Raw genomic sequence first — 25,122 nt, forward strand, 5'->3', positions numbered from 1 at the left:
AAAAATTGACAAGATGCGAATCGTTAGTGTATGTACTAACACCAGGTACATCATTTAAAAGTTTAAGCTTAAAAACTACATAATCCTACGAAATCAGCCGTATAATCATATACTAGCTAGTATACCAAGTGCGGGACTGTCGAAAGGACACTGGTAAAACAATATGACCCCAGTATTTAGCCAAGGGCACACAATTTATATTAGCATATATAATGATGTTCTATTTTATAAATTATTATAAATCATTTGGTGACAAAATATCTTTTTGTATAAGCAGTTCATAGTGGGATGGTACTTGGGAGATATCAAATATAACAAGCTAACATGTACGTCATTTTGACTTTGATGGAATCAAATTGTTGGCAATCATATCTCATCTCCTTATGTCATAATGGTTTGAGTTTTTCAAGACTAACAAATACGTACTAGGAGAATAAACTATGTTGCTGTTATAGCTTAAATCTTACTATTGTTGTGAACATGTGATGTTATAATTTGATAGATTTAATACTTGCTATACTAAATATACTTATTTCGGGGCCTTTTATAGATGACTATGCGGTATGGGCTTTGCTCATTGTTGAAGGCCGTACGGTGACCTATAGTTGTTATTTTCTGTGTCATTTTGGTCTCTTGTGGAGAGTTGTCTCATTGGCAATCATACCACATCTTCTTTTTTTTTTATAATTATTAACTTTCATATTCAAGAAACCGACAAATCTATAATAAAACTACCGTAACAGATTAGCAGTAGAAAAATACTTGTCCATTCTGCATTAGTCACGTGTTATCTATATGTCTTTGGTTTTGATTGTCGTTAATTGGCCGGTTGCTGTGTATATCCCACATTTCCATTTTTGCAAATAAAGAAATAGCAACCCTTTTAATTTACATAAACACTTGTATACTTGTTAGAAAAACTCCTTATAAGACTGTGAATACTCTCGGGCTTTTTCCGACGCCCATGTGACCAATATGCCCCCCACAAAAAGGCACCTTTGCTAATCGCATGTGAGTCGTTTTGTCTTCCCACTTTGTGAAAAGGTGCGTTTTTACCAGCTGTTCCAGGCCTGTGTATCATATCTAACTCAAAACACAAAAAACACACCCATCTCCGAAGACCAAAGTGAAAATTAATATGAATCTAAATTCAAAATGATTTTAAGAATTGTCCCCCGCGCGACGCGTTGATGGGAACATTAAAATATCGGGCGTCCGTCCTTCCGTCCGGTCTTGTTAGGTCTCTAACGGGTAAAATTCTTGCCAGATTTTTATAAATTTTATATATCAGGTATATATCAGCATTGTTGCTGACAAGTTTCAAAAATCAGTGCCGACAAACTGCTTTTTGCATTGAGTAAAAACAAAAAGCGACTCAAAGACAAACACCAGTTTACAAGTTTACGACATAAACATGAGGATGTCAGAATGTGACAGTAAACCGGATTTATTTTATAAGACTTGCTATTTTTATTACCAGATTTCCAGTCCCGTTATTGATTTATTGTTGTACTGCGGACGAGCAGGCGGACTGCTCCAGTCGTTTCCGTGCGATGACTTATGAACCTTTCATCTAAAGGTTTTCAAATTTTAATATGTTGTAACTGGTGGGAAAATGGAGGTAGAGTTCGATATTGACGATTAACTTTACATCATTCAGCAACAACATTATTTTGATTTGAAATGAAATGCTATTGCTAAGAAATGTTTTAAAAATTGTGAGCCTTCGATTAGAACAAATACATGTACTGGGATTTTTTTCCATATCATTATACCTTTAAATAGGATAGAGTCAAGATCGGGAAACCAAAGGGCACCAAGATATTTTATTAAAATTTTGAATTGATTGAATACTACCATATATATCTTTAGAATAAAACTGATACAGGAGCAGGAAGGTTATTGAAATTGATGTAGTTTTTTTTCATTAATGTTGGTCATTTTTGTTCTTGTTAAAACACGAAATACAGAGATTATACCTGATTCAAAAATTAAATTACTTGCTTTGCATCGAATCTATTATATCTGCTACATGTATGAGAAGCGGGGAAACTAGAATGTATTTTTTTTATATACAAAAAAGTAATTGTTTAAACACAGTTTAACTGTATATAATTTCAACATAATTTTAGACACAATGTTACAGTAACTGTCCTTATTTCTCTTTTAATTTTCTAGCATATAAACTTTTAAATTATCTGCGTTTTTCAAAGTATTAACACGTTTTCACGAATACAAACTGCATGTTAAATGATGTCTTTATCTGGCAACTCTTGGCCTGCGTAATTGGTATATTATGTTTACAACATCTGGATGTTATTATACACAGTTAGCGTTACATCGTATTTGATCAATTTTGGTAATTAACACATGCGGTTTTCCTTTTAAAGTACCCTGTAGTGTTAAAAGATGAACCATTTCACAGTCAGGAAAATCCCTTCATTTACATACAAGTGAGACATTTACGAAGGGATCGTTAATTCATGCTCTTTCTTCGCAGTATAGCCAGTCGAGGTTGTTAAAAACTCCCATCATCATCATCTCTTTCTTCATTGTATTATTAGACATTTTCAATTGTAAACATAAACTTTCTGACAACATTCTGATAAAATATATGTATGTGCATACTCGTGTATTTTCAAATCATAGCATCATGCAAAACCCACGCCTTGGCTGAAGTTATATTAAAATAATTATTTTTTATTCTCTTGTTTAAAATGAAAAAAAGATCACAAATAAGCAGAAGCGAAACTAACTTTTTTCCAAGCCCACATCACGTTTGGTAGACTTAAGCTTGATGTGGACCAAGCATACCGTGTTTATCGATTTGATCTTATTTATTCTAGTTTAGAGTTCATTCTTAATGACATCGTTGTTTTCATATTTTGAAGTACAAAAGGAAAAGCTGCTTACAATTTAGTACAGTGTTATTATAATAGTGCATTTCTCCCTACACCTGAGATTCATGTAGTATTTGCAACTGGACGTTTACACAAATCAATCCATCTACCCATTTATTATGTGGCTATAAGATGTAAAAAAAAAATATCAGCTTACTGTTACAATTCATCGTCTTAGTTAAAGTTTCCGTTATGATTCAAGCATATCGAATTGTAAAATCTGCTGTAAGGAAAGTTATGAACATTTTAAAGCCGTGTTTTGTTATGCAAGCAAGATCTTAAATTTTTGTTCCATGGTTCTGGAGTAAAGCTGTGGATATTTCCTTATTTATTCAAATAGAAAAAAGATATCATCGGTCCGACATATAAAAAGCACCTTGTCATTTTTTAATATCATTAATTATATCTTCAAGCAGTTCTGTTTTGAATTGGAAAGAACAATATCTACTTCAATTCAAATATTCGCTCGGTGTGATTCTTTGAAACAATCAATACGTGAACTTTGCTGCAAAACGTACTATACAATATATGGATTTATTTTTTCCGTAAATGTGAAATAATCGACACATCTTACAGCATTTACTAGGTTCTGAATGGGGTCTTTCATATCTGTATTCTATAATAATTTAGATCATATTCCTCTATTTCTTTTATATTTTATGCCCATTGTCATGATTATTTTCTATTCTGTATATATTAGACCCTTTTTATCTATTTTTTTGGGAGTAAATTATTTTCTTTTTTTCTTCTTTTAGCTCTAATCACGACCCTCATTTACGTTTGTTGTGCATGCGATATATAAACTGCAGTCTCGCAAAGCTATACCTGTGTGAAGACAACTTCACAGTATCAATGTTTCATATACTAACTATGAAGGAAATAAAATGCATTTCTTTACGTAAATAAATACATCCGACAAATGTTTGCAAAAACAAGCAAATATTTGTCAGCATTTACTTTGGTTGTAAATGTTTTATAAACCGCGGTCTCTCAAAACTTTGCATACGTCTATAAAGATATGTTGCAAATATTAATATTTAATCAAAATAACTATGATAGTGGAAAGTATTAGTAAATAAAATACATGTCTTTACATACATAAACTATATCGACAAATGTTTGCAAATATAACACAAACGTTTGACAGCATTTACTTTGGCTGTAAATGTTTTATAAACCGCGGTCTCTCAAAACTTTGCTTACGTCTGTAAAGATATGTTGCAAATATCGATATTTATCAAAATATTTATGATAATGGAAGGTATAAGTAAATAAAATGCACTCCTGTACATACATAAACGATATCGACAAATGTTTTCAAATATAACACAAACAGTTGACAGCATTTACATTGGTTGTAAATGTTTTATAAACCGCGGTCTCTCAAAACTTTGCATACGTCTGTAAAGATATGTTGCAAATATCGATATTTATCAAAATAACTATAATACTGGAAAGTATTAGTAAATAAAATACATTTCTTTACATGCATGAACGATATCGAAAAACGTTTGCAAATATAACATAAACATTTGACAGCATTTACATTGGTTGTAAATGTTTTATAAACCGCGGTCTCTCAAAACTTTGCATACGTCTGTAAAGATATGTTGCAAATATCGATATTTATCAAAATAACTATAATACTGGAAAGTATTAGTAAATAAAATACATTTCTTTACATGTATGAACGATATCGAAAAACGTTTGCAAATATAACATAAACATTTGACAGCATTTACATTGGTTGTAAATGTTTTATAAACCGCGGTCTCTCAAAACTTTGCATACGTCTGTAAAGATATGTTGCAAATATCGATATTTATCAAAATAACTACAATACTGGAAAGTATTAGTAAATAAAATACATTTCTTTACATGCATGAACGATATCAAAAAACGTTTGCAAATATAACATAAACATTTGACAGCATTCACATTGGTTGTAAATGTTTTATAAACCGCGGTCTCTCAAACCTGCCCACACCTCTGTAAAACAAATATGTAAATTTTAAACTTTGCATACATCTCCTATCCTGGAAAGTGCATGCAAATCTAAGGCCTATCTTTACGTATCTTTAGAATATGAATAAAGATATGGAAATAAAATAATTATCTTTAGCATATCTTTGAAACGTCCTAAATAATGCCAAAGGAATAATGCATTTACATATACATTAGTAGGTCCGCAAATATATCTGGCAGAAAAGTAGTTACATTTGTCAAACATTTACATGATTGCCCAAATTGTTGTAAATCTGCCTTTTCGTGTAGTGGGTTATGTGGAAGTATACTTATTTACATTTTGATAATACAGTATGATTAGTCTGAGGTAGAAGTTATTTAACTGAGGATATTATTTATTTTCGACTTACGAGTTTGAATGTCCCTCTATTATCTTTCGCCTCTTTTCTATATGTATCTTCAAAATTTATTTTATTATCAATATATATGAATTAATATAATATGCTTATTCTAAAATTTACCTACTCAACACTGTAAATGGATTTTTAAATATTGTTTGTATTGGTATAAATATTGATTTTGTTATTAGCAAATTAATTCCATACTAGACTTTACACACATGCACGTTCACGTTACTGAACTCTGTCGATACAGATAGTTTGGCATTGCACATGGTCATATTTTTCTCCGACTGTTTATGACGTATTTATTCTAAATCCATTTGATGTTGGATATGAACTGATTGATATTTCATTCGTATATATGTGATCCGATGGACAAATCTGTTGTACAGTTGACACCGGTTCAGACGTACTTGTAAATATAATTATTTTCTGTGACTGTATCTTACATTAATTGTAGGATCCTTTACTATAGATAATTTAGCTGATCTGCAACAATAACATCTTCATGCCTTATATATCATATACTGTATTACGACGCTAGATCATAGTAAAACTGACTAGGAAAGGTAACATACGGCCACAGAAAGCTTCATTTTGAAGCCCAGGTGGTGTGTGGTCTAGCTCCGGATACAGTGCAGGCGATTTGGTGTCACGATATCTCAATAGCATGGGTTCGAATCCCGGCGAGGGAAGAACAAAAAATTTGCGAAAGCAAATTTACAGATCTAACATTGTTGGTTGATGTTTAGACAAGTTGTATATACATAATGTACACATCCATGTATCACCATCACTGCTGGTGATCCGATGGACACATCTGTTGTACAGTTGTCACCGGTTCAGACGTACTTATAAATATAATTATTTTCTGTGACTGTATCTTACATTAATTTTTAGGAATTTTAGTATAGATAATTTAGCTAATCTGTAACAATAACATCTCCATGCCTTATATATCATGTACTGTATTACGACGCTAGATTAAAACTGACGAGGAAAGGTAACATACGGCCACCGAAAGCTTAATTTTGAAGCCCAGGTGGTCGTGTGGTCTAGCGCGCCGGATACAGTGCAGGCGATTTGGTGTCACGATATCTCAAAAGCATGGGTTCGAATCCCGGCGAGGTAAGAACAAAAAATTTGCGAAAGCAAATTTACAGATCCAACATTGTTGGGTTGATATACATACAACTCGTCTAAACATCAACCCAACAATGTTAGATCTGTAAATTTGCAGATCTAACATTGTTGGATTGATGTTTAGACGAGTTGTATATATATATATATATATATATATACACCAAATCGCCTGCACTGAAGCCGTCCCGCTAGACCACACGACCACCTGGGCTTCATAAAAATGAAGCTTTCGGTGGCCGGGTGTTACCTTTCCACGTCAGTTTTACTCTAGCGTCGTACTACAGTACATGATATATAAGGCATGGAGATGTTATTTTTACAGATCAGCTAAATATATATACAAGTCTAAATTGAAAACTACGTTCAAACCTATGTTTGCGTTGGATAAAAACCGCAATTTTCATACGTGTGCATGTAAAACAAATTTTGTTGTAGAAGGGTCTAAATACAGCACAAACAACATTTTCCAAAAGACCAAAAAAAGTGAAAAAGTATATTTAAACAAAACGCATTTGACTAACAGGTCGAACAACTGATGTTCTTTAACCCTGCTGACTGCCAATGGCGATTGCCAAATAAAATTGATCACAAGATGTAACAAAATGGATCTTAATATAACTTTAATACTAAACAGAAAACAATTAACTAGTGGCCAAGATGTTATGCCACAAACATAAGGTGTCAATATCAAATAAATTGATTACAAGATGTAACAAAATGGATCTTAATATGAATTTTATACTAAACAGAAAACAATAAACTTGCAGCAAAGATGTTTTACCACTAAGATGAGGTGCAAAATTTTTTATGTACACCAGATCCGGATTTCGACAATAAATGTCTCTTTAGTGATGTTAGGGATCGAAGGGGTATTTGGAAGGCCATTTAATTTATCTCAATTTAGGATATTAGACTCTTGAATTTAAAGAGTCAAAGTAGGATGAACGGATCATATAAACTGGAAGGTAAATATGATACAAGCCCAAACGAAAAAATATAAACAAGTCTAAATTGAAAACTACGTTCAAATCTATGATTGCGTTGGATAAAAACCGCATTTTTTTTACGTGTGCATGTAAAACAAATTTCGTTGTAGAAGGGTCTAAATACAGCACAAACAACATTTTCCAAAAGACCGAAAAAGTATAGAATGAAATTCAAAACAGTGTGGCTGTGGCCATTGATTGACACATTAAATTCATCCATTGACTGGGACAATTTAGGTGAACGTTTGTATGTAGTTGTAACGTAAAATAGAATGAAATTCAAAACAATGTGGCTGTGGCCATTGATTGACAAATTAAATTCATCCATTGACTGGGACAATTTAGGTGAACTTTTGTATGTAACGACCACTGCTCACTATGTACTTTTTAAAGACACTTAAACTATGTTTTTTAAGCGTGTGTAGATGTTATATTATTATTTTTATACACAAAGTTTTACATTGTATATATATATTCAATAGCTTTTATTGGATTTGTACTATATATAGCTGTAAGTAAATGCGAGAACTCCCGCAGATCTGTAATTAGTGTTTTTCTGTTATTGGTGTGTATAAATACACATTAATGTCCTGTGTTTTTGTTAGACGTATTTCTATTTGTATACATCTGATGGGTTTAGTCTTTTTCGACTGATTTTAGCTCACCCGACCCCAAGGGCAAAGTAATATTTTCTCATCACTTGGCGTCCGTCGTCGTCATCGTTAGCTTTTTAAATTTTGAACTTCTTCTAGAGAACAACTGAATGGACAAAACCGAACTTGTCATAAATGTTTCTTATGAGGTGCAGACCAAGTGTTGTTACTTTGTAGCCGATCAAACATTTAAGATGTCCGCCAACTGGGGAATTCGTTTAACAACGAACCCTTATTACAATACAAACAAATGTCTTCTTCTAGAGAACCACTAAATGGAATGAAACCCAATCTTATTAAAAACCGATCTCTCATCGCTCCCGTTTTCTGATCACCCACGCGACATAGCAGAAAACGGGAGCGATGAGAGATCGGTTTTTAATTAGATTGAATGAAACCAAACATGGTATGAATGTTCCTTATGAGATGCCGACCAAGTGTTGTTACTTTGAAGCCGATCCATCATTCAAGATGGTTTCCAGTTGAGGAAATTAGTTTAACAAAGGACCCATTTGAAATACATTTAAAAAGTCTTCTCTTGAAGAACCACTGGATGGAATGAATGAAACCCAAAAAGCATGATATTCCTTATGAGGTGCTGACCAGGTTGTAACTTCGTAGCAAATTCACCAACGAAGGTGGCTGCCAAGTTGAATGATGCCAGAATCTGGTCGAACACAAATGGTCCCCGTTTCTATGCATTTGATGAATATTTCTATTTCTGCCAAAACGGCTGTGTTATCTGCAGCTTTATTAGCACTAACAAGATATTTAGCAAAACTTGCTTACAAATTTCATTACAAAGATGATAAAAATCTACATTTAAGACTTGAATCGTCTTTAATTTTCATGTCAAGTGCCTATATTTCATTGCAATACATCATTACCTTGAAGCTTTTTTTTATGCAGAAATATATAATGTCAAAAGTACAGTTTGAAAAACTAAGTTAAACGACTTTTGCATTTGCGTCATTCGTATTATATTTAGACATGACAACACACGCAAGAACACGAGGCATTGAACAGGTAATAATAATGTGACTGAATGTATATTTATATATCAGGAAAATTTTATCTCCTAAAATAAGTTAAAAAATCCTCTTTTTTAAATTTCTCAGCTTTCTGTGCAATACATTGCATTTAAAAAGCCATGTCAAGAGATATTTTTTTACACTTCAAATAATCTGCAGAGATGTCCAGATATTTGCTTTGTACGTTCATAATGTTCATGATCTATGATTACTGTGTAACAGGTAAGAAAATTATTTCAAAATCTATTTCTTTACGATGCATTACATCTGAGCTGATTACAGTTTTCACATATATATTTGATGGATGCAAATGTTACATGCAAACAGCAGTTTCTTCATGTAATACTCTTGGCTTGGTCTGTAGGTAATGAATATAAAAATTATGTACTTGGATCGACCTTTTTCATCTGTACGGTACTACCTAGTAAGTTTTTTTTTTTATTTCTAGAAATGCAAAGTAGTTGACAAATTTGTTTATCAATATCGCCTCTTCGTTTATAGAAAATGTTGGCATTCATTTGCTTCAAGTTTGTATAACCAAGTTTTTAATGTACTATTATGATTAGACATTTGATTAGTTAAAGGGTAAGATATGAGTTATATATTATTATCTATAAACCCCTTTCCCTCTTATGTTTTGATACTTTGTTCCTATGCATATTATCTAATTTTATTGGAATTTATTTGTTGTTATTCCGAGTACAATTGTTTAAAGCTAGACAGTATATTAACAATTTTGGAGGTTTATTCAATGCACTTGTCTAAGATCCTTCCATTAATAACTTTCCCTACAACACAGTCTATAGGCGCTTAGCAAACCGTACGCAAAAACGCAGTTGCGTACACATCGATAATTTGACAAAAATAAAAAAATATGGCAAATCTAGTTAGAATAAATCTGAAGAAATAAAATAGATTAAAAAAGTATTATACAAGTGTGTTTATAGTCAATTGTAGCTATATTCCGTTAAAACAATGCATGTTTCATAGATAGTTTCGAGTTTTCTCCCTTTCTCTGATCTAATGGGAAATTTTCAAAATTGCATCTATATAATAAATAGAAACCGAACTAGTGAAAGTTATTATTAATAGATGGACATCATTGAAACTTTAGATGAAGACTACTTCTGAACTTGATCAACTCATTTGAAAATGAGACATCAAGGGATCAACAGTATTCTTTTATTTGCATTATGCAACTATTCAATAGGTATGTTCATAGAATCTTCATAATTATCATATAACTTATATAAATATTTTTGAACTTAAATTCTTGAAAATCAAACTTATAAATCCATCAAAGTTCTTACTCTTAACTTTTTTTTAATGTGAAATTCTACTAAATTGCTTTAATGTGTACACATATATTAAAATCTGTTTATCAACTCCGTTGACATGGACTGTAGATCTATAAGCTTCATTTACTCTTGTAATATTTCTTTGAGCACATAAAATGTTACTGTGTTTCTTGTTAATTGTTATACGTCCATGATTTAATATAATAAAAAAATTGTGATTTTTCCACAATTTAATATTTTTAAATCAGGGGTACGGACAAAATATTGTCTTGGAAAGGATGGACGACTCCGGTCCTACAACGACTTGAATGAAGGATGTTGTAATAGTGGAATTTATAATAAAACTGTTGGAGCAGACAACTTTGCATGTTGTGACGGTAATAAAAGATTGTGATATTTTACATTTGTTTTCCATTTTTTATATATGTACGTTAAATAAATGTTTCAGATTTAATTTCCATCCTTTTATTCCAGTATACTTGTTGAATAAGCAACCAAAACAGTCAATTAAAATGCACTGCATTGGAAATGAAAATTATACTGGAAAATTGCATAGTAAGCTCTCGCAAATCAAGATTTCATGTAAAATTTTATAAATATAAAAAAAGAAAATGTGGTTTGATTGGCAATGAGACTGAGACAAGAGACCAAAATGACACAGTAATTAACAACTATAGACCACTATACGGCCTTCAACAATGAGCAAAGCCCATACCGCATAGTAAACTATAAAAGGCCCCGAAATGACAATGTAAAACAATTCAGACGAGAACACTAACGGCATTATTTATATAAAAAATGAACGAAACACAAATGTGTAACACATTCAAACAAACGACTAAGTTTATATCAAAGGTTACATTTTTTTAAACGGATATCACATATTTAGATATCATAAGAGCAAGGTCTTGGAAACCTGTATGCTCTTTTCTCTTGAAATGGAATTATTTTTAGTTATTGTCCTTTGATAGAACAAATATGTATTGTAATGTACTTTTATTTTGAATTTACATCCCGTTTTTTGTTTCTATGATATCTAGCTTTATTGTCTTCCTTATATTGCATATATGTTCGCATGCAGATGTCTTTTTGAAGCGCATTGTTACTGTCTCATTGATACCGTCTATTCATGTTATATACAATGTCTTGTTCCGAAAGTTCGGGTGGAGAAGTTTGCCGACCAGTCTTTTATTCTGATAACATTAAATATTCTCAGTATTTGAGCAGGGCAGAAAGGTTTCTTGAAATTTCATATTTAAGATCAAATTTTGTTTTAACATTTAGTTAGAAAGTCTAGAAATCAAAGAGTCATTTAAGGGAGCTTTTGATGAAAGATTTTATAGTTTTGGTGTTCAAACTAAAATAACTAAAAAGGGTCAAAGAAGGAGGACGATTGTGGGATGTGTTGTTTGTTAAAGAATTTTCCGTGTCAGTATGGAACAACAAAATTGAATGTTATCAAAGCACCACTTACCTGTACAAATGTTCTAAATTTCGCGGGTGCTAATACAATTAAAACCTTCACAAATATTGTGCCAAATGCATATCCAATCATCCCATGTACTTTTCTCTATCAACGACTATTAAACAATTTTACTTGTTAAATTTGAACAATAGGAAACATGCAGTTTCCACAATCAAACATGTAAAAAATATTTTTCCAGCGTGTTTTTGAAACTGAGAAAGACTCAAATATATGACTATAACCTTTTACAATTACAGGCAGTTATCAGGTTTATAATATACGAACACATTTCTGCTGTGAGAATCAACTAAGGAGAATCCAGGACGAAAAACAAAGTTACGAATGCTGCCAAAATGAATTAAAAGACAAAAAGATAGGCGTTTGTTGTGAAAATGTTTATTACGAACACGGTAGGATATGTTATTTTTTTTATATGTTTTAATGAAAATACCAAAAATTTATAAATTGAAATTAGGTAAAACGAACTACATGTACATATAACTTATACAACTTCTTTTCAATATGATTTATGTTAGCATCGTGCAGGGACTTTCTATACTAGTTAGTATGGAAAGTCCCTGCATCCTGAGATAGATTTATCTCTGCAATTCTCCTCATAACGTAAGCTCTATATGAAGGTGATATCAGAAAGTCTGAGTCTTGAATGAGATATCAACATCACCGTACACATAAGAATGTGATATCCCGTTTGTAATAAGGTTTATACAGTGAAAGTTCAGGCATGTAGCAGACTTTTTTTTTTAATTTCTAGGTAATTGGGATAACTGAGTTGTAGTACATATCTTATATCAATTGTCATTAAAAAAAAAAAGATTAAAGGACTGGGCTAACATTTATATAAAAAAAATGACATACAAATCATAAGTGGGAGAAAGACGGAAAAAACATGACAAAAAGAAAAGACAAAAAGACGATATCTAAAGATGAATCACAACATTTTTATGTCTTTTTTAAAGTTTAAACTTGTATATTTGCAAACATGCTACAAATTTAAACGTACACGTTAAGACAATAGCCAAAGATTAATACAATTATTGAACTTACAAATCTTCAGTTGGATGTTCTTGTATGGATTAGTGTTTTATTGAATTTGTATATTGTTGTTTCTTCGACCATTTAGTTGATATTGTATGTTATATCATCATGATTAATTTCTACATTTAGGAAGAAAGGGAGAATGTTGTGGACAATTATTAAATAAAAGAAACCAGTATTTGTGTTGCAAGGATAAAAGTTCTATTTCTGCAAAACTTCATCAGAAGACATCAAACCAGAAATGTTGCGGAATAAATTCGTACAACAAGAAAACTGACAACAAGGAGAATGGCTGTTGTGAAGGTGTACCTTATTCTGCAGTAACATCAGATTGTAGCTATGGTCATGTTGTTCCAAAGGGACATGCATGGTGTAGTGCAGGTGAGAAAATACAAATAGATCTATGTACAAAACTATAAACAAATAATAAACAAAAAATTAAGTAAACGCCTTTTTAAAGAAATTTATTGATGTATAAGCTCGACCAATTCACTCTCAAACAAATAAAAGTCCACAGGACTTTTATGAAATGTTTTTGAGTGACTTGGTCCATACGTATTATTTTATATAGACAAAATTATGGGTGAACAGTATAAGTGCTGCGATGGACTGAGGCTGGACACATCTAAATATGTATGTTGTGGTGAAGAAAAGATTTCCAAGATTACTGGTTACGAAAATAAATGTTGTTTAGTGAATGGTAATATAGAACTATACGATGCCTCCAAGCAAACGTGCACTCAAAAAGGCGTTGTGGGTCAACTGAGGTATGTTAATATTTAAGTCTGGGCAATACAAATTTTTCCAAAGACCTGACACGATCTACTAAAAGCTGTTTGTTTTTTGTCCTTTTAAGATTACTACCTTTTTTCATATCCACATGGTTGATTTTAAAAATTATCTGTATGAGGCGAAAATGATGATGTCCTCTTTTCTCTACTCTTTAATATCACCCTTCAGAAATAGTCAAATCGTTAGTCTTGAGCAGCTGGAACATTATTTATGACATTCTCTTTTCTCGAAGTCAAAGTCATAAAAACTTGAGCAGTCTTGACCTGTTCGTGATATACGATTCATATATAGTATATTTGGCAGTTTGTTATTTAATATGAAAGAAACAAGAACAAGAATGAGTACACGAATATTATTTTCAATGTCCAGTGGACTAAACAACTGCGGTCAAAACAATTTGGCATTAAAATAAGGAAGATTATATAATAGGGAACATTTGTTTGCGAGTTTCAAGGTGATTGGACTTCGTAAAAAAACATTCTTGATCAAATCTTTAACCTAAAGCGGGATAAATGGACGGACGAACGAACGAACGAACGAACGGACACACAGACAGAAAAAAAACCATAATGCCAACAAGGAATTTGAAATAACAAACTTCATGTTATTACAGTGTTACAAGTTCAACAACAAGTAAACCAGATATGTGTGGATGGAATACCTACAACAGATTTGTTGATTTGTGTTGTCAAGGAGTACTTGTTGAGAAAGGAATTGTTAATGAGATGCAATGTTGTGGTGTTCGGCCTTATTTTACTACAAATCAAACTTGCCTGGATGGAGTTATGCGTAATAACAGGTAACATATTTTATAGAGTATCTTTTTAGGAATGCATTGAATATCCATTGAAACTTGAGGGGATATGGCTCTTTATCAGAAGTCATATTACTAGTCTAGTAATGGACTTCTGCTCTTATATGTATTGAACACATTTCAAATGGATTCTGATTGTTTTTTTTATATGAAGAATAGAAAACAGTGTTGTTTCATTTATTTTATTTGAAAGTTTCAAGTGTTTAATTATAAGATAAACAACAATAATACTTTATTTTGCGAAAGCTACACACGTAGTTACATTGACAATCTTCCCCGAGGCCCTCAGAAAAAGAAGCATTGGCCAAAAAATCGACAAATTGAGGACCCAAAATTCCAAAAAGGTTGTACCAAATACGGATAAGGTAATCTACACCCGGGATAAGAAAATCCTTAGTTTTTCTAAAAATTCAAAGTTTTGTAACAAAATTTTTTATAAAAATGACCACATCGTTGATATTCGTGCTGACTACTGAGCTGATGATACCCTCGGTGACGAAAATCCACCAGCAGTGGCATCGACCCAGTGGTGTAAATAAATATCAAAGGTACCAGGATTATAATTAAATACGCCAGACGAGCGTTTCGTCTACAAAAGACTCATTAGTGACGCTCAGATCAAAATAGTTTGGAAGCCGAACATTTGAAAAAGTTTAAGAGCATTGTTGACCCAAAGTTCCAAAAAGGTTGTAATATATACGGCTAAGGTTATCTACTCCTGGGATAAGAAAATCCGTAGTTTTACAAAGTTTTGTAACAGGAAATTTATAAAAATGACCATATCATTGATATTCATGTCAACACCGAAGTGCTGACTATTGGGCTGGTGATACCCTCGGGGACGAAAATCCACCAGCAGTGCCATCGACCCAGTGGTGTAAATAGATATCAAAGGTACCAGGATTATAATTTAATACGCCAGACGAGCGTTTCGTCTACATAAGACTCATTAGTGACGCTCATATCAAAATAGTTACTAAGTCAAACATGTAAAAAATTTAAGAGCATTGAGGACCCAAAATTACAAAAAGGTTGTACCTAATACGGCTAAGGTAACAATTGGATGGAATAAAAAAACAATATGACAGTTATATTTAAATGATGTAGGCCTAAGTATTCGATAATCACAGAAAAAAATGAATTCGTTAAAACTGAATTTTGCAGATATTGAAAAAAAATACATACATTTTTGTACTTATATCTTTACTTTGGGTTATTATTTCAGTGTCAATTCTTTCAAATATAGTTGTAAGTGTGTCACTTATTTCAAATCTATTACATAGGATAATTCTTAGTTGTATTTTGAAACATTTATTATCTAGAATGTACTAGTTGCAAATCCGTACGGCTATTTCATAGTTCAACCATAGAAATATTTTGCTATGAATACTTTTACATTATTTTCCTGCAAATAAACCCATCATAGATACCAGGATTGAATGCAATGCATCTTTCAAAATTTTGCTTTTATCGCTATATAGAACACAATTTTGTTGCTGTTTTTTTTCATTCGTTTTTGTTGCTGTTTATTTCATTCGTTTTTGTTGCTGTTTTTTACATTCGTTTTTGTTGCTGTTTTTTGTTTGTTTGTAGACATGAAACTTTAGATAGTTTTGAAACAATAATGACGCATCGACAACTCAAAATTATTATCAGTTATAACTAATATACAAGCTATTAATCTGGAAAGTGGCGGATCCAGGAGTAGAGAGCGTAAGCTCCTCTTTAATCTAAAAAAAAAATGTCTTGTTTTTGCACGAATTATTTAGAAAATTGTCCAAAATCCGTTTTATTGAATTACACATCCCTCTCACTTTAGATACTGCTGGACAAAGCAGATTAATAGTATTACAGATAAAATGCAGGATTCAACCTGAACTGAAAGATTAATACTAATAAGGCACAGCTTGTAGATATTATATCTGCCAAAACACTCTTTTTGTTTTTCGTGAATCTTTTCCGATTCCGTAAAAGAAATAGACAAATTTATTTTACCAAATTGCTCGTTATATCCTCATGATGTTTTATCCAATTTTGACCGAAGCGACACGAAGACTCCATATGAGAGCTATGCCACTTTCTGTATTTGACATAAGTTAACTATTATTGTATAACAGGATTGTTAAGTGGTAGATACCTTATGTGTTTCTGTTTTAGGTCTTTGGTTCACTAAAATGACATTGAGACCAAGGTCAAAGGTCAAGATCATATTCTAAATTTAGACGTTTTCTTGTCTTATGAACTCATCTGTCACCTTTAAAGATATATATTAAAGAACTATAGCAAAATGAATGCCAGGTTGTGATGAATATATGAAACATTTTGCCGGAAACAATCCAATGTAATCTTATTAGAGTTATTGCCCCCGAAATGTTTTGAATTAATTTTATTTATTCATTTCTTAAACTTGGAACAGTGTGAATAAAGCTATCATGTGAGATCAGAAATGACATTTGTTAAACCGGAAGTCGACGGTTATTTTCCAGGCAAAATATATAGAAACATATATTCATTGAAACAGTATGAGGTAGCAATAAACAGTTAGAAAAAATGTTAGAATTTGCCCTTATAAATTTTACCATCCCCTTTTCATTGCTTTCTTGCAATATTAGTCTTACTGTTTGTGTCATAAATGTGCATATGTATGTGATCAGAATCTTCCCTAGATTTTATATACAGTATATAAAATGGTAAAATATAATTTCTTTTGGATGTATCCATGGCCACAATATGTATTATTTGTTATAAAATATTGCAAAAAGGGGTGAAAAGATGTCCCACATTTCCCCAAAATTTGGCTAAAAGTAGAATTTCAATCGCTTGAAGTAATACCTTATCTGAAACAGTTTACATATAACATTCGGCAAATTCAATGAAAATCATATATCTTTCATTTCATTTTTTTTGTAAAATTGCGTCAAAAACTTCGTGTAGAAAAAAAAGAAAAAAAATGTTTGTAAAGATTCGTTTCGTCTACATAAGACTCATCAGTGACGCTCAGATCATGATAGTTAAAAAGCCAAATAAATACGAAGTTGAAGAGCATTGAGGACCCAAAATTCAAAAGTTGTGCCAAATACGGCTAAGCTAATCTACTCCTAGGGTAAGAAAATCCTTAGTTTTTCGAAAAATTCAAAGTTTTGTGAACAGAAAATTTATAAAAATGACCATATAATTGATATTCATGTCAACACCGAAGTGCTGACTACTGGGCTGGTGATACCCTCGGGGACGAAACGTCCACCAGCAGTGGCATCGACCCAGTGGTGTAAATAGTTATCAAAAGTACCAGGATTATAATTTTATACGCCGGACGCGCGTTTCGTCTACATAAGACTCATCAGTGACGCTCAGATCAAAATAGTTAAAAAGCCAAATAAATACGAAGTTGAAGAGCAATTAGGACTGTGTATTGCTACCTGAAGAAACCTAGGATTGGGCGCCAATAATAACTTTGAGTAATCCGGAAGTATAGCTTCACGTTCATTTAGAAAATTAACGAGGAAAGACCTTCCATTGTTCTCTGATCAATTGGATTTCAAATTCTATCATTTTCTGTTTCGAACTTTCTGTTTCCTTGCATGTTTATTATAATAAGAACTAAGTTTTCTATATATAAAACAACAGAATTTGCTTATTTCATCGATATGTAGTACGTATAAGTAGATACAAAATGTATCCATAAGATTCTTTTAAGTATTGTTTGAAAAATTGACCAAAATGTAAAATTATTTTATCCCTCTATTTTAAAAAGTAGTTGCTGATGAATTAATAGACTTAAGTACCGGAAAATAAAGACAAAGTTCGATTTGAATATTGAATATTGAATAAGGTGTTTCCAACACTTTAGAAGCAAAAAAAAAAGGTTCACAAAGAACTTTTTTAGTTGATAAATTAAAGTGAATATTGATAATTGCTTTGATTGTGCAGGTTTCCGATTAAGATTGCTTTAACAATTTATATTCTTATAGTGGTTTTGTTGTACGGGAAATTCGTAACTATATTTTAAATCTTTTTTTTTCAGTAAATCTTTTAATAATCCTCCTTCTTGTTCATTGGTTTGTAAAACTGTGTGGCTTGGAAATGATATGCTGAGAGTTAAAGAGCTGAAACAGAAAATGTTTAAAGGTAATTTCACACCAATTGTTACAGTTTTGAAAACTTTAAAAGAAATCAAAGTTACATTAAGTAATGAATTGGGGGATTACATTTGACAAGAAAATAATTAGTTTAACGTTTGTGCATTGTCAAGATAAATCATCACTTTGTCCTAAAGTTTTGTGGAGATGTACCAAGCCGAGGTTAAAACCTTCATTCCGAAATGTTTTTAGATTATGAAAGTTATTGACAAGCAACTCATACAAAATGATTCATGGTCATTACAAGGGAAATGAAGGTACCAAAAAGAATTTTCAATCTCATATGTCGAAAATGGAATTGAAAATTACATTATACTTAGCACAAAACGAATAACACCAAAACACAAACAACAATATAAAATAACACAACATAAAAAACTAAGGATTCGACTGAGCAACACGAACAAAACCGAAAAATCGTAGTGATCTCAAATGTAATGGAAGGGAAAATAGATCTTGCTCCACATGTTTTACCTATCTCTTTGATCATGTAAGTACGAACACCGAAGTCTAAATGGATGGTAAAATTTCTAAGAAAATAAGACGGGATTATGAAAACGACAATTGTCATCTGTGAGACAGATATCCAGAACGGTCAACCAACTCGTGATAGTGTTCGTAAAATTATTAAAAGGACGACTTTAGCTTTTCAATTTTGAACTCTTGGTCAGTTTTCGTGTAAGAATCAACCTTCTTTCAAAAAAATCAAGATATGAAAGGCAAGTTCTAAAATATTGTATCAACTGGGAGATGTATAGACCTGACTGCTCAGAAATTTATCAACAATTTTAGAAAAAGAGAAATGCGAGTTCCAAACATTAGAAAATATTTACTGAGAAGGACAATGAAGAATCATAAGTTAAAAAAAAAACCCAATATTATGAGCAAAAGAAAAGCTATAAAGATTATCAACAGCCCCATATATCCTGTTCTACCTAAGATACAATAAGGAAAAAAATATTTTTAAGATAATGAATATCTGATAACTTATTAAAATGACAATTTTAAAAGTTTTCAACAGTTTACCATCTACATATGGCTTTCAATATATTTTCTTTAAATGTTTCTGTTTATTTTAGAGTACGCTATTCGGAGAATTAAATCGTCCCTACAAGGAAATGTAAATTGGAAAATAAAATACCGAAAAACAAAAAATAGAAACAGAAGAAGAATAAGATCCAAGCATAATAATATAAATATGCCTAGGAGAAAGTTAACAAGAAAAATTAATCCCTTTCAACAGAGAAGGAATGCAAATAATATAATAAAGTTTCCTTGCGAATGTAAACATTTTTATGGAAATAACATTAACAATGTTATGTTACTAACAAAAGCAAAATTACCTTTCAAAGAAATGAATGGTGAGTATTATCTTTATATAAGAAGAAGAAAACAAAAGAGGAGTAATTAGTAATGTTATTGTAAAAAGAGATTAACGTGACAGACTTTTTTAGGAAACATTTCTAATATAACTCTGATGCACAGTTTAGTTTTTGTCTCAAAACTGTAGTTCTTTGTTTCATTGGTACCTTCACAAAAAAAAATCGTTTTGAGAATCTAAAATAAATTGGTCAGTGTAATATATTTTGAAAATGTTTTGTAAAATATATATATTCAACCAAACCATGTGACCAGTGGTAATGATAAAGTCAATTTAGATATCATACAAACTGGGTACCACTAGAAACTCAATCAATTAGTTGAGGCCGACGTAGAAAAAAACACACTCATCATAGATACCAGGATGTACATTTTGTCTTCAAATTGCCATCAAATTTAAGAATTATCATGATATTTATGCATGCACCTTTGTTTTAATCTATTATATCAGTGTCATGCTGGTTTACCCACTTTATTTCCAGGTATAATATTATAAAATAATAAATTGTCGGTGGGGCCAAGTTCAAGGAATCAGTTTCGCACTAAGATTATTTTAAAGTTTTTTTACCCTTTATTATAATTTTAGATCATAACATTGATATACTGATGTAAATATACATATTTTAGAATTATAATAGTTTTTAATAGTACAACTTTCAAGAAAAGAATTAGAATAGATTTATTTAATTTATTATAATCATACTGATGAATGTTAAATAATTATGTACACATGAATTTACTGTTTTATTTTTGATATATTGGGTTAGTTTTGTACACTTTTAGACGATAATTTGTATATAATATATGTATATTTATCTTTTTACATGACTTGATAATTTAAATACGTTTTGTATTTTATATTTTTTTTTTAAATATTTTGATAGTTACATGTATATGTACAACTAGACGGTAAAGTATTGAGTAAGAACGATATTTTATATATATGATGAATATTTTGCCTGACTATTTATTTTGACAAATTTAGTGTCGATGCAACATAGACTTATTATCCCCACGCAGTGTTAAACCATCATTAATCAATCCATCAACCTTTCATACTTCCTTATGCTGGAATCTATGATATAAAAGACCACGTGATTATATCTATTTCTTCATCTTGTTTTTAATCTTTTGTGATCGTGGTGTGTTTTTCATTTATAAGCTGCGACAATCAATTCATTTTTTGGCAAAATGTCTCACTTATAAATGGCATTCAACAATATCCATTATACAGTAAAAAAAGATAAAATGGCAAAATACAAATGATTGTTTATATTTTATCAATACTCATTATGTAATCATACTATTTACTGCACAGAAATAGCGTAAAGCGTGATGTTATTTAATATTATTTCTCAGGCATGATTAATGATTTCACAAGATGGTTACTCTTAAACATATTTTTTTTCATTTCCTGGACTTCTTCCTGTTGTAACCTTGTACATCAGAGTCTAATTATGAACATTATATATTATACTGACTGTAAATGTGATTTAGAATATGAATGAATATTTCCTAGAGGTTTTTTATATTTGTTTTATTGTAAATATTAGCTACATTTAGATTTTTTGCTCCTCCATGACTTTTGTAACCACGAACATTGTTTAAAATCAATCACTACTTCCGCAGATTCTATGACATATCTTGCAATCGGGCCAAATTTTAAAAGCTCATTTCAAAACTAAAAAGATTTATAGAAATACAACGAAATTTTCGAAGAGCATAAGTCAACATATCGATATGTCTTTTCTGAATTTATATTGTTATTGTTGTCTTATTGTCAAATGCTCCACATTTTCTTTTTGTTCATATTAAGGCATCCCATGTCTCAGACAATTGACTAGGATAAACCCTTCATTGACCAATATACATAAGATAGTTATCAAAGGTACCAGGATTATAATTTAATACGCCAGACGCGCGTTTCGTCTACACAGGACTAATCAGTGACGCTCAGATCTAAAAAGTTGTAAAGACTAAACGAGTACAAAGTTGAAGAGCATTGAGAACCCAAAATTCCAAAAAGTTGATCCAAATCCGGCTAGGGTAAATTGAACAAATTTACATAGGAATAAAACGGATTGACAAGAAAATATGATAATTTTGTCTTAATATAGTAGTTTTCTTTTGCTCATTTTAATTGTCTAGGACATAAGATTTTTATTATTTTCCCTTGGTATCTTCTTCCCATTTTCGATCAGTGTCCTGAATAAACTCGATGCATTTTTCTGCATACGTTGACTGAATAATTTGTCGCAAGAGAGTAATATTAATTTGAAAACTCCGTTGTATTTAAACGGGTTGCTCTTTCTTTACAGTGTTTTTCTAAAAGCGTCCAACGTTATTTTAAATACTTGAATAAATCATTAATCAAATACTTTTGTACAATTCATTTATCAAATCCTTAGTTTAACATTAACAATTTCGGGAATTTTCACAAAGTGCGCCAGTCTTTTTTTAAAACACAAAGGATCACATTTATTGACTAAAAACGCGAGAAATATTACAATCTATTTTATATGAGGGTCTGGTTGGGGCTCTTTAATTTTTGCACTTTTTGAATGTTTAGGACATTTTTCGTTATCTTTCAAAATTAGGCTCTGGAGAATTTCATGAAATTGATTGTACTATTTAATTTTCATGCAATTTGGAGATATCTCTATCTAATCATTTTATTTTTCTTGGATATTTTAATACTTTAACACCATATTATCTATCCTCTATTATTTTTACGATATCGTAATTTTTTGTTCTATTCATTGTTTTTTTTTTACATTTTTTATTGATTCTCTATTATGTATACCCCAATTAAACCCTCTTATATAATAAAAAGGAAGGGAAGTATTCTTTAGGAAGTAATATGAACTGAAAAGGTTAGATACTAGAATGGACGTAATTAACAATGTCGTATATTTTATAAATAGTCCCAATAAAGCAGGATTTTCCAACTAAATAATGCCTTAAGATGTTTATTAGCCCGTTCCAAAATAAATATGCTACTACGGGGGTGTTTAACGACCTTGGCTAGTCACGCACGGTCGGTAAAGAAATATGAGAAAAAGTACGGTATTACAATGACGTACTGAGAATTTCAACACATGAAAGAAATATAGCTTTTTATGTTATTTAAGCTCAATTGTATTTTACTGCCATATATATGTGTGTTCAGTTTATTCGCACGATTTATATATTTTTGTATGATAACCTTTTTTTTTACTTTTATATTGACAGAATTGTAAAAAACTTTTATTATAAATGTATTTTATTTTTGTAAACATTAAACAAAAATACCCTCTTAGAGTCATATTATTATTTGCTGAATCTTTACGTATTTTAAAGGGTCTTTAGTGGTAAATTCAGTAAAAAATCTCCCATTTCCTAATCTATGTCTTGAATTAAATGTATACCTGACTTACCTTTAGAAATCGAAGGCTCTCATATATCATTCATGAATGTACAAATGTAGCCCTATCTTTTGCCACAATAAAAACATGGGGTCATGCGGGATTTTTGGGCATTTACATGACCTTGTTTACAAACACTGTAGATTCGCACTTAATTCCTTTACTGACCCCTATTTCAAGTAAAAGAAAAATGGTTCATTCAGCATTCATTTATTTTGATTTTTTTAACTCTAGTTTTGATCTATCTATCAACAAATATTTATTTCAAATATAAAAAAAGAAGATGGAGTATTATTACCAGTGAGACAACTTTCCAAAGGAGACCAAATGACACAGAAATTAACAGTTACTGTTCACCGTGCAGCCTTCAACAATGAGCAAAACCAATACCTCATAGTCAGCTATAAAAGGCCCCTTAATGACAAATGTTATACAATTCAAACGAGAAAACTCACGGCCTAATTTGTGTATAAAAAATGAACGAAAAACAAATATGTAACACATCACAAACGACAACCACTGAATTACAGGCTCCTGACTTGAAACAGGCACATACATATAGACTATGGCGGGGTTAAACATGTTAGCGGGGTCCCCCCCCCCCCCGCCCTCCACCTGGGACAGTGGTGTAACAGTACAACATAAGAACGAACGATAAAAATCAGTTGAAAAAGGCTTAACTCATCAATATAATTTATTTTAAATGTAGAATTTACTAAAAAAAATTTAACTATGTATGTGGGGGGAAGGAGCATTTTGTTTATTTTGTTGGGCTGCATATACATTTTCATCTCCCCTCCCCGTCCAATCAAATTGTCCACCTAATAGAGACAAATATAAGAAACCAAATGAGTAAGCAGATCATATGTCAAAAACGAACAAATAAAAGCTCAATTTAAATTTAAGGCAAGGGATAAATCAAAATGTTAAAGTAATACAATACCAACGATATAATAAGTTGTCGATTCAAGGGACTGTTCACTCCAAAAATGGGCGTAGCTTCAGCTAAACCTGTTACAATGTATTGTCTCTTTTGTTAAATGGCAAAGGAGAAATATAACCTCTGTTACTGAAAGACAGACAAAGACAGAAAACCAATGCGTATATGTGGATTTATCTACATAATAGAATATCATTCTGATTTAATGATTCGAAAGACCATGTTCTATTAAGAGAAAAGACAAAACCATCAGAGGTCAGTATTGTATTTAGGAATTTTCATCATTACTTTGTTGATCCATGTGTTAATGGGGGTTATGTTGTCCGCCAGTAGTAGTTGCCCCTTTAAGATTCATTTAGGTAGAACTTACAGACATTTGCTACAAAATACTTCATTGTAAACCTTCATAGGGAGTCGTTTAGAATTTGAACAGGTTTAAATTATGTTACAGATGCATACAATAATTCATTCTTTACATATGTAGTGTATTTTTGTCATTTTTCTTATTGAAAATTGAAATAACAAAAAAAAAAAAATTATTTGGGCATTTCAATATATTTCCTGTTACAAAACTGAATTTTTCGAAAAACTAAGGATTTTTTTATCCCAGGAATAGACTACCTTAGCCGTATTTGGCACAACTTTTTGGAATTTTTGGTCCTCAATGCTCTTCAACTTTGTAATTGTTTGGCTTAAGTAACTGTTTTGAACCGAGCGTCAATGATGATTATCAAATTATAATCCTGGTACCTTTG

The 25,122-nt window shown here is 31.3% G+C and overlaps 1 protein-coding gene across 2 annotated transcripts; it reads left to right on the plus strand.

The window, feature by feature from the left end:
• Positions 1-9,235: 9,235 nt before the first annotated feature.
• On the plus strand, positions 9,236-23,315 carry LOC143068406 (uncharacterized). 2 transcript variants are annotated; one of them, XM_076242418.1, is made up of 8 exons: positions 9,236-9,301; positions 10,626-10,754; positions 12,100-12,252; positions 13,028-13,279; positions 13,470-13,665; positions 14,304-14,489; positions 18,529-18,632; positions 19,723-23,315. In XM_076242418.1, exons 1-8 carry the CDS (start codon positions 9,241-9,243, stop codon positions 20,052-20,054), a joined length of 1,413 nt encoding a protein of 470 aa, XP_076098533.1. In that variant the 5' UTR covers positions 9,236-9,240; the 3' UTR covers positions 20,055-23,315. The 2 variants fall into 2 exon arrangements, with proteins under 2 accessions (XP_076098533.1, XP_076098534.1); XM_076242419.1 differs by lacking the exon at positions 9,236-9,301 and adding an exon at positions 10,172-10,289.
• Positions 23,316-25,122: the final 1,807 nt, after the last annotated feature.

This window comes from Mytilus galloprovincialis, chromosome 3, assembly GCF_965363235.1.
Source record: "Mytilus galloprovincialis chromosome 3, xbMytGall1.hap1.1, whole genome shotgun sequence".
NCBI classification, from domain to species: Eukaryota; Metazoa; Mollusca; class Bivalvia; order Mytilida; family Mytilidae; genus Mytilus; species Mytilus galloprovincialis.

Coding starts and splice junctions, on each gene's coding strand:
- LOC143068406 (XM_076242418.1), top strand. CDS start 9,241: ATGTCCAGATATTTGCTTTGTACGTTCATAATGTTCATGATCTATGAT. Junction 13,280..13,469: donor ACATGCATGGTGTAGTGCAG/GTGAGAAAATAC, acceptor TATTTTATATAG/ACAAAATTATGGGTGAACAG. Junction 13,666..14,303: donor GGCGTTGTGGGTCAACTGAG/GTATGTTAATAT, acceptor ATGTTATTACAG/TGTTACAAGTTCAACAACAA.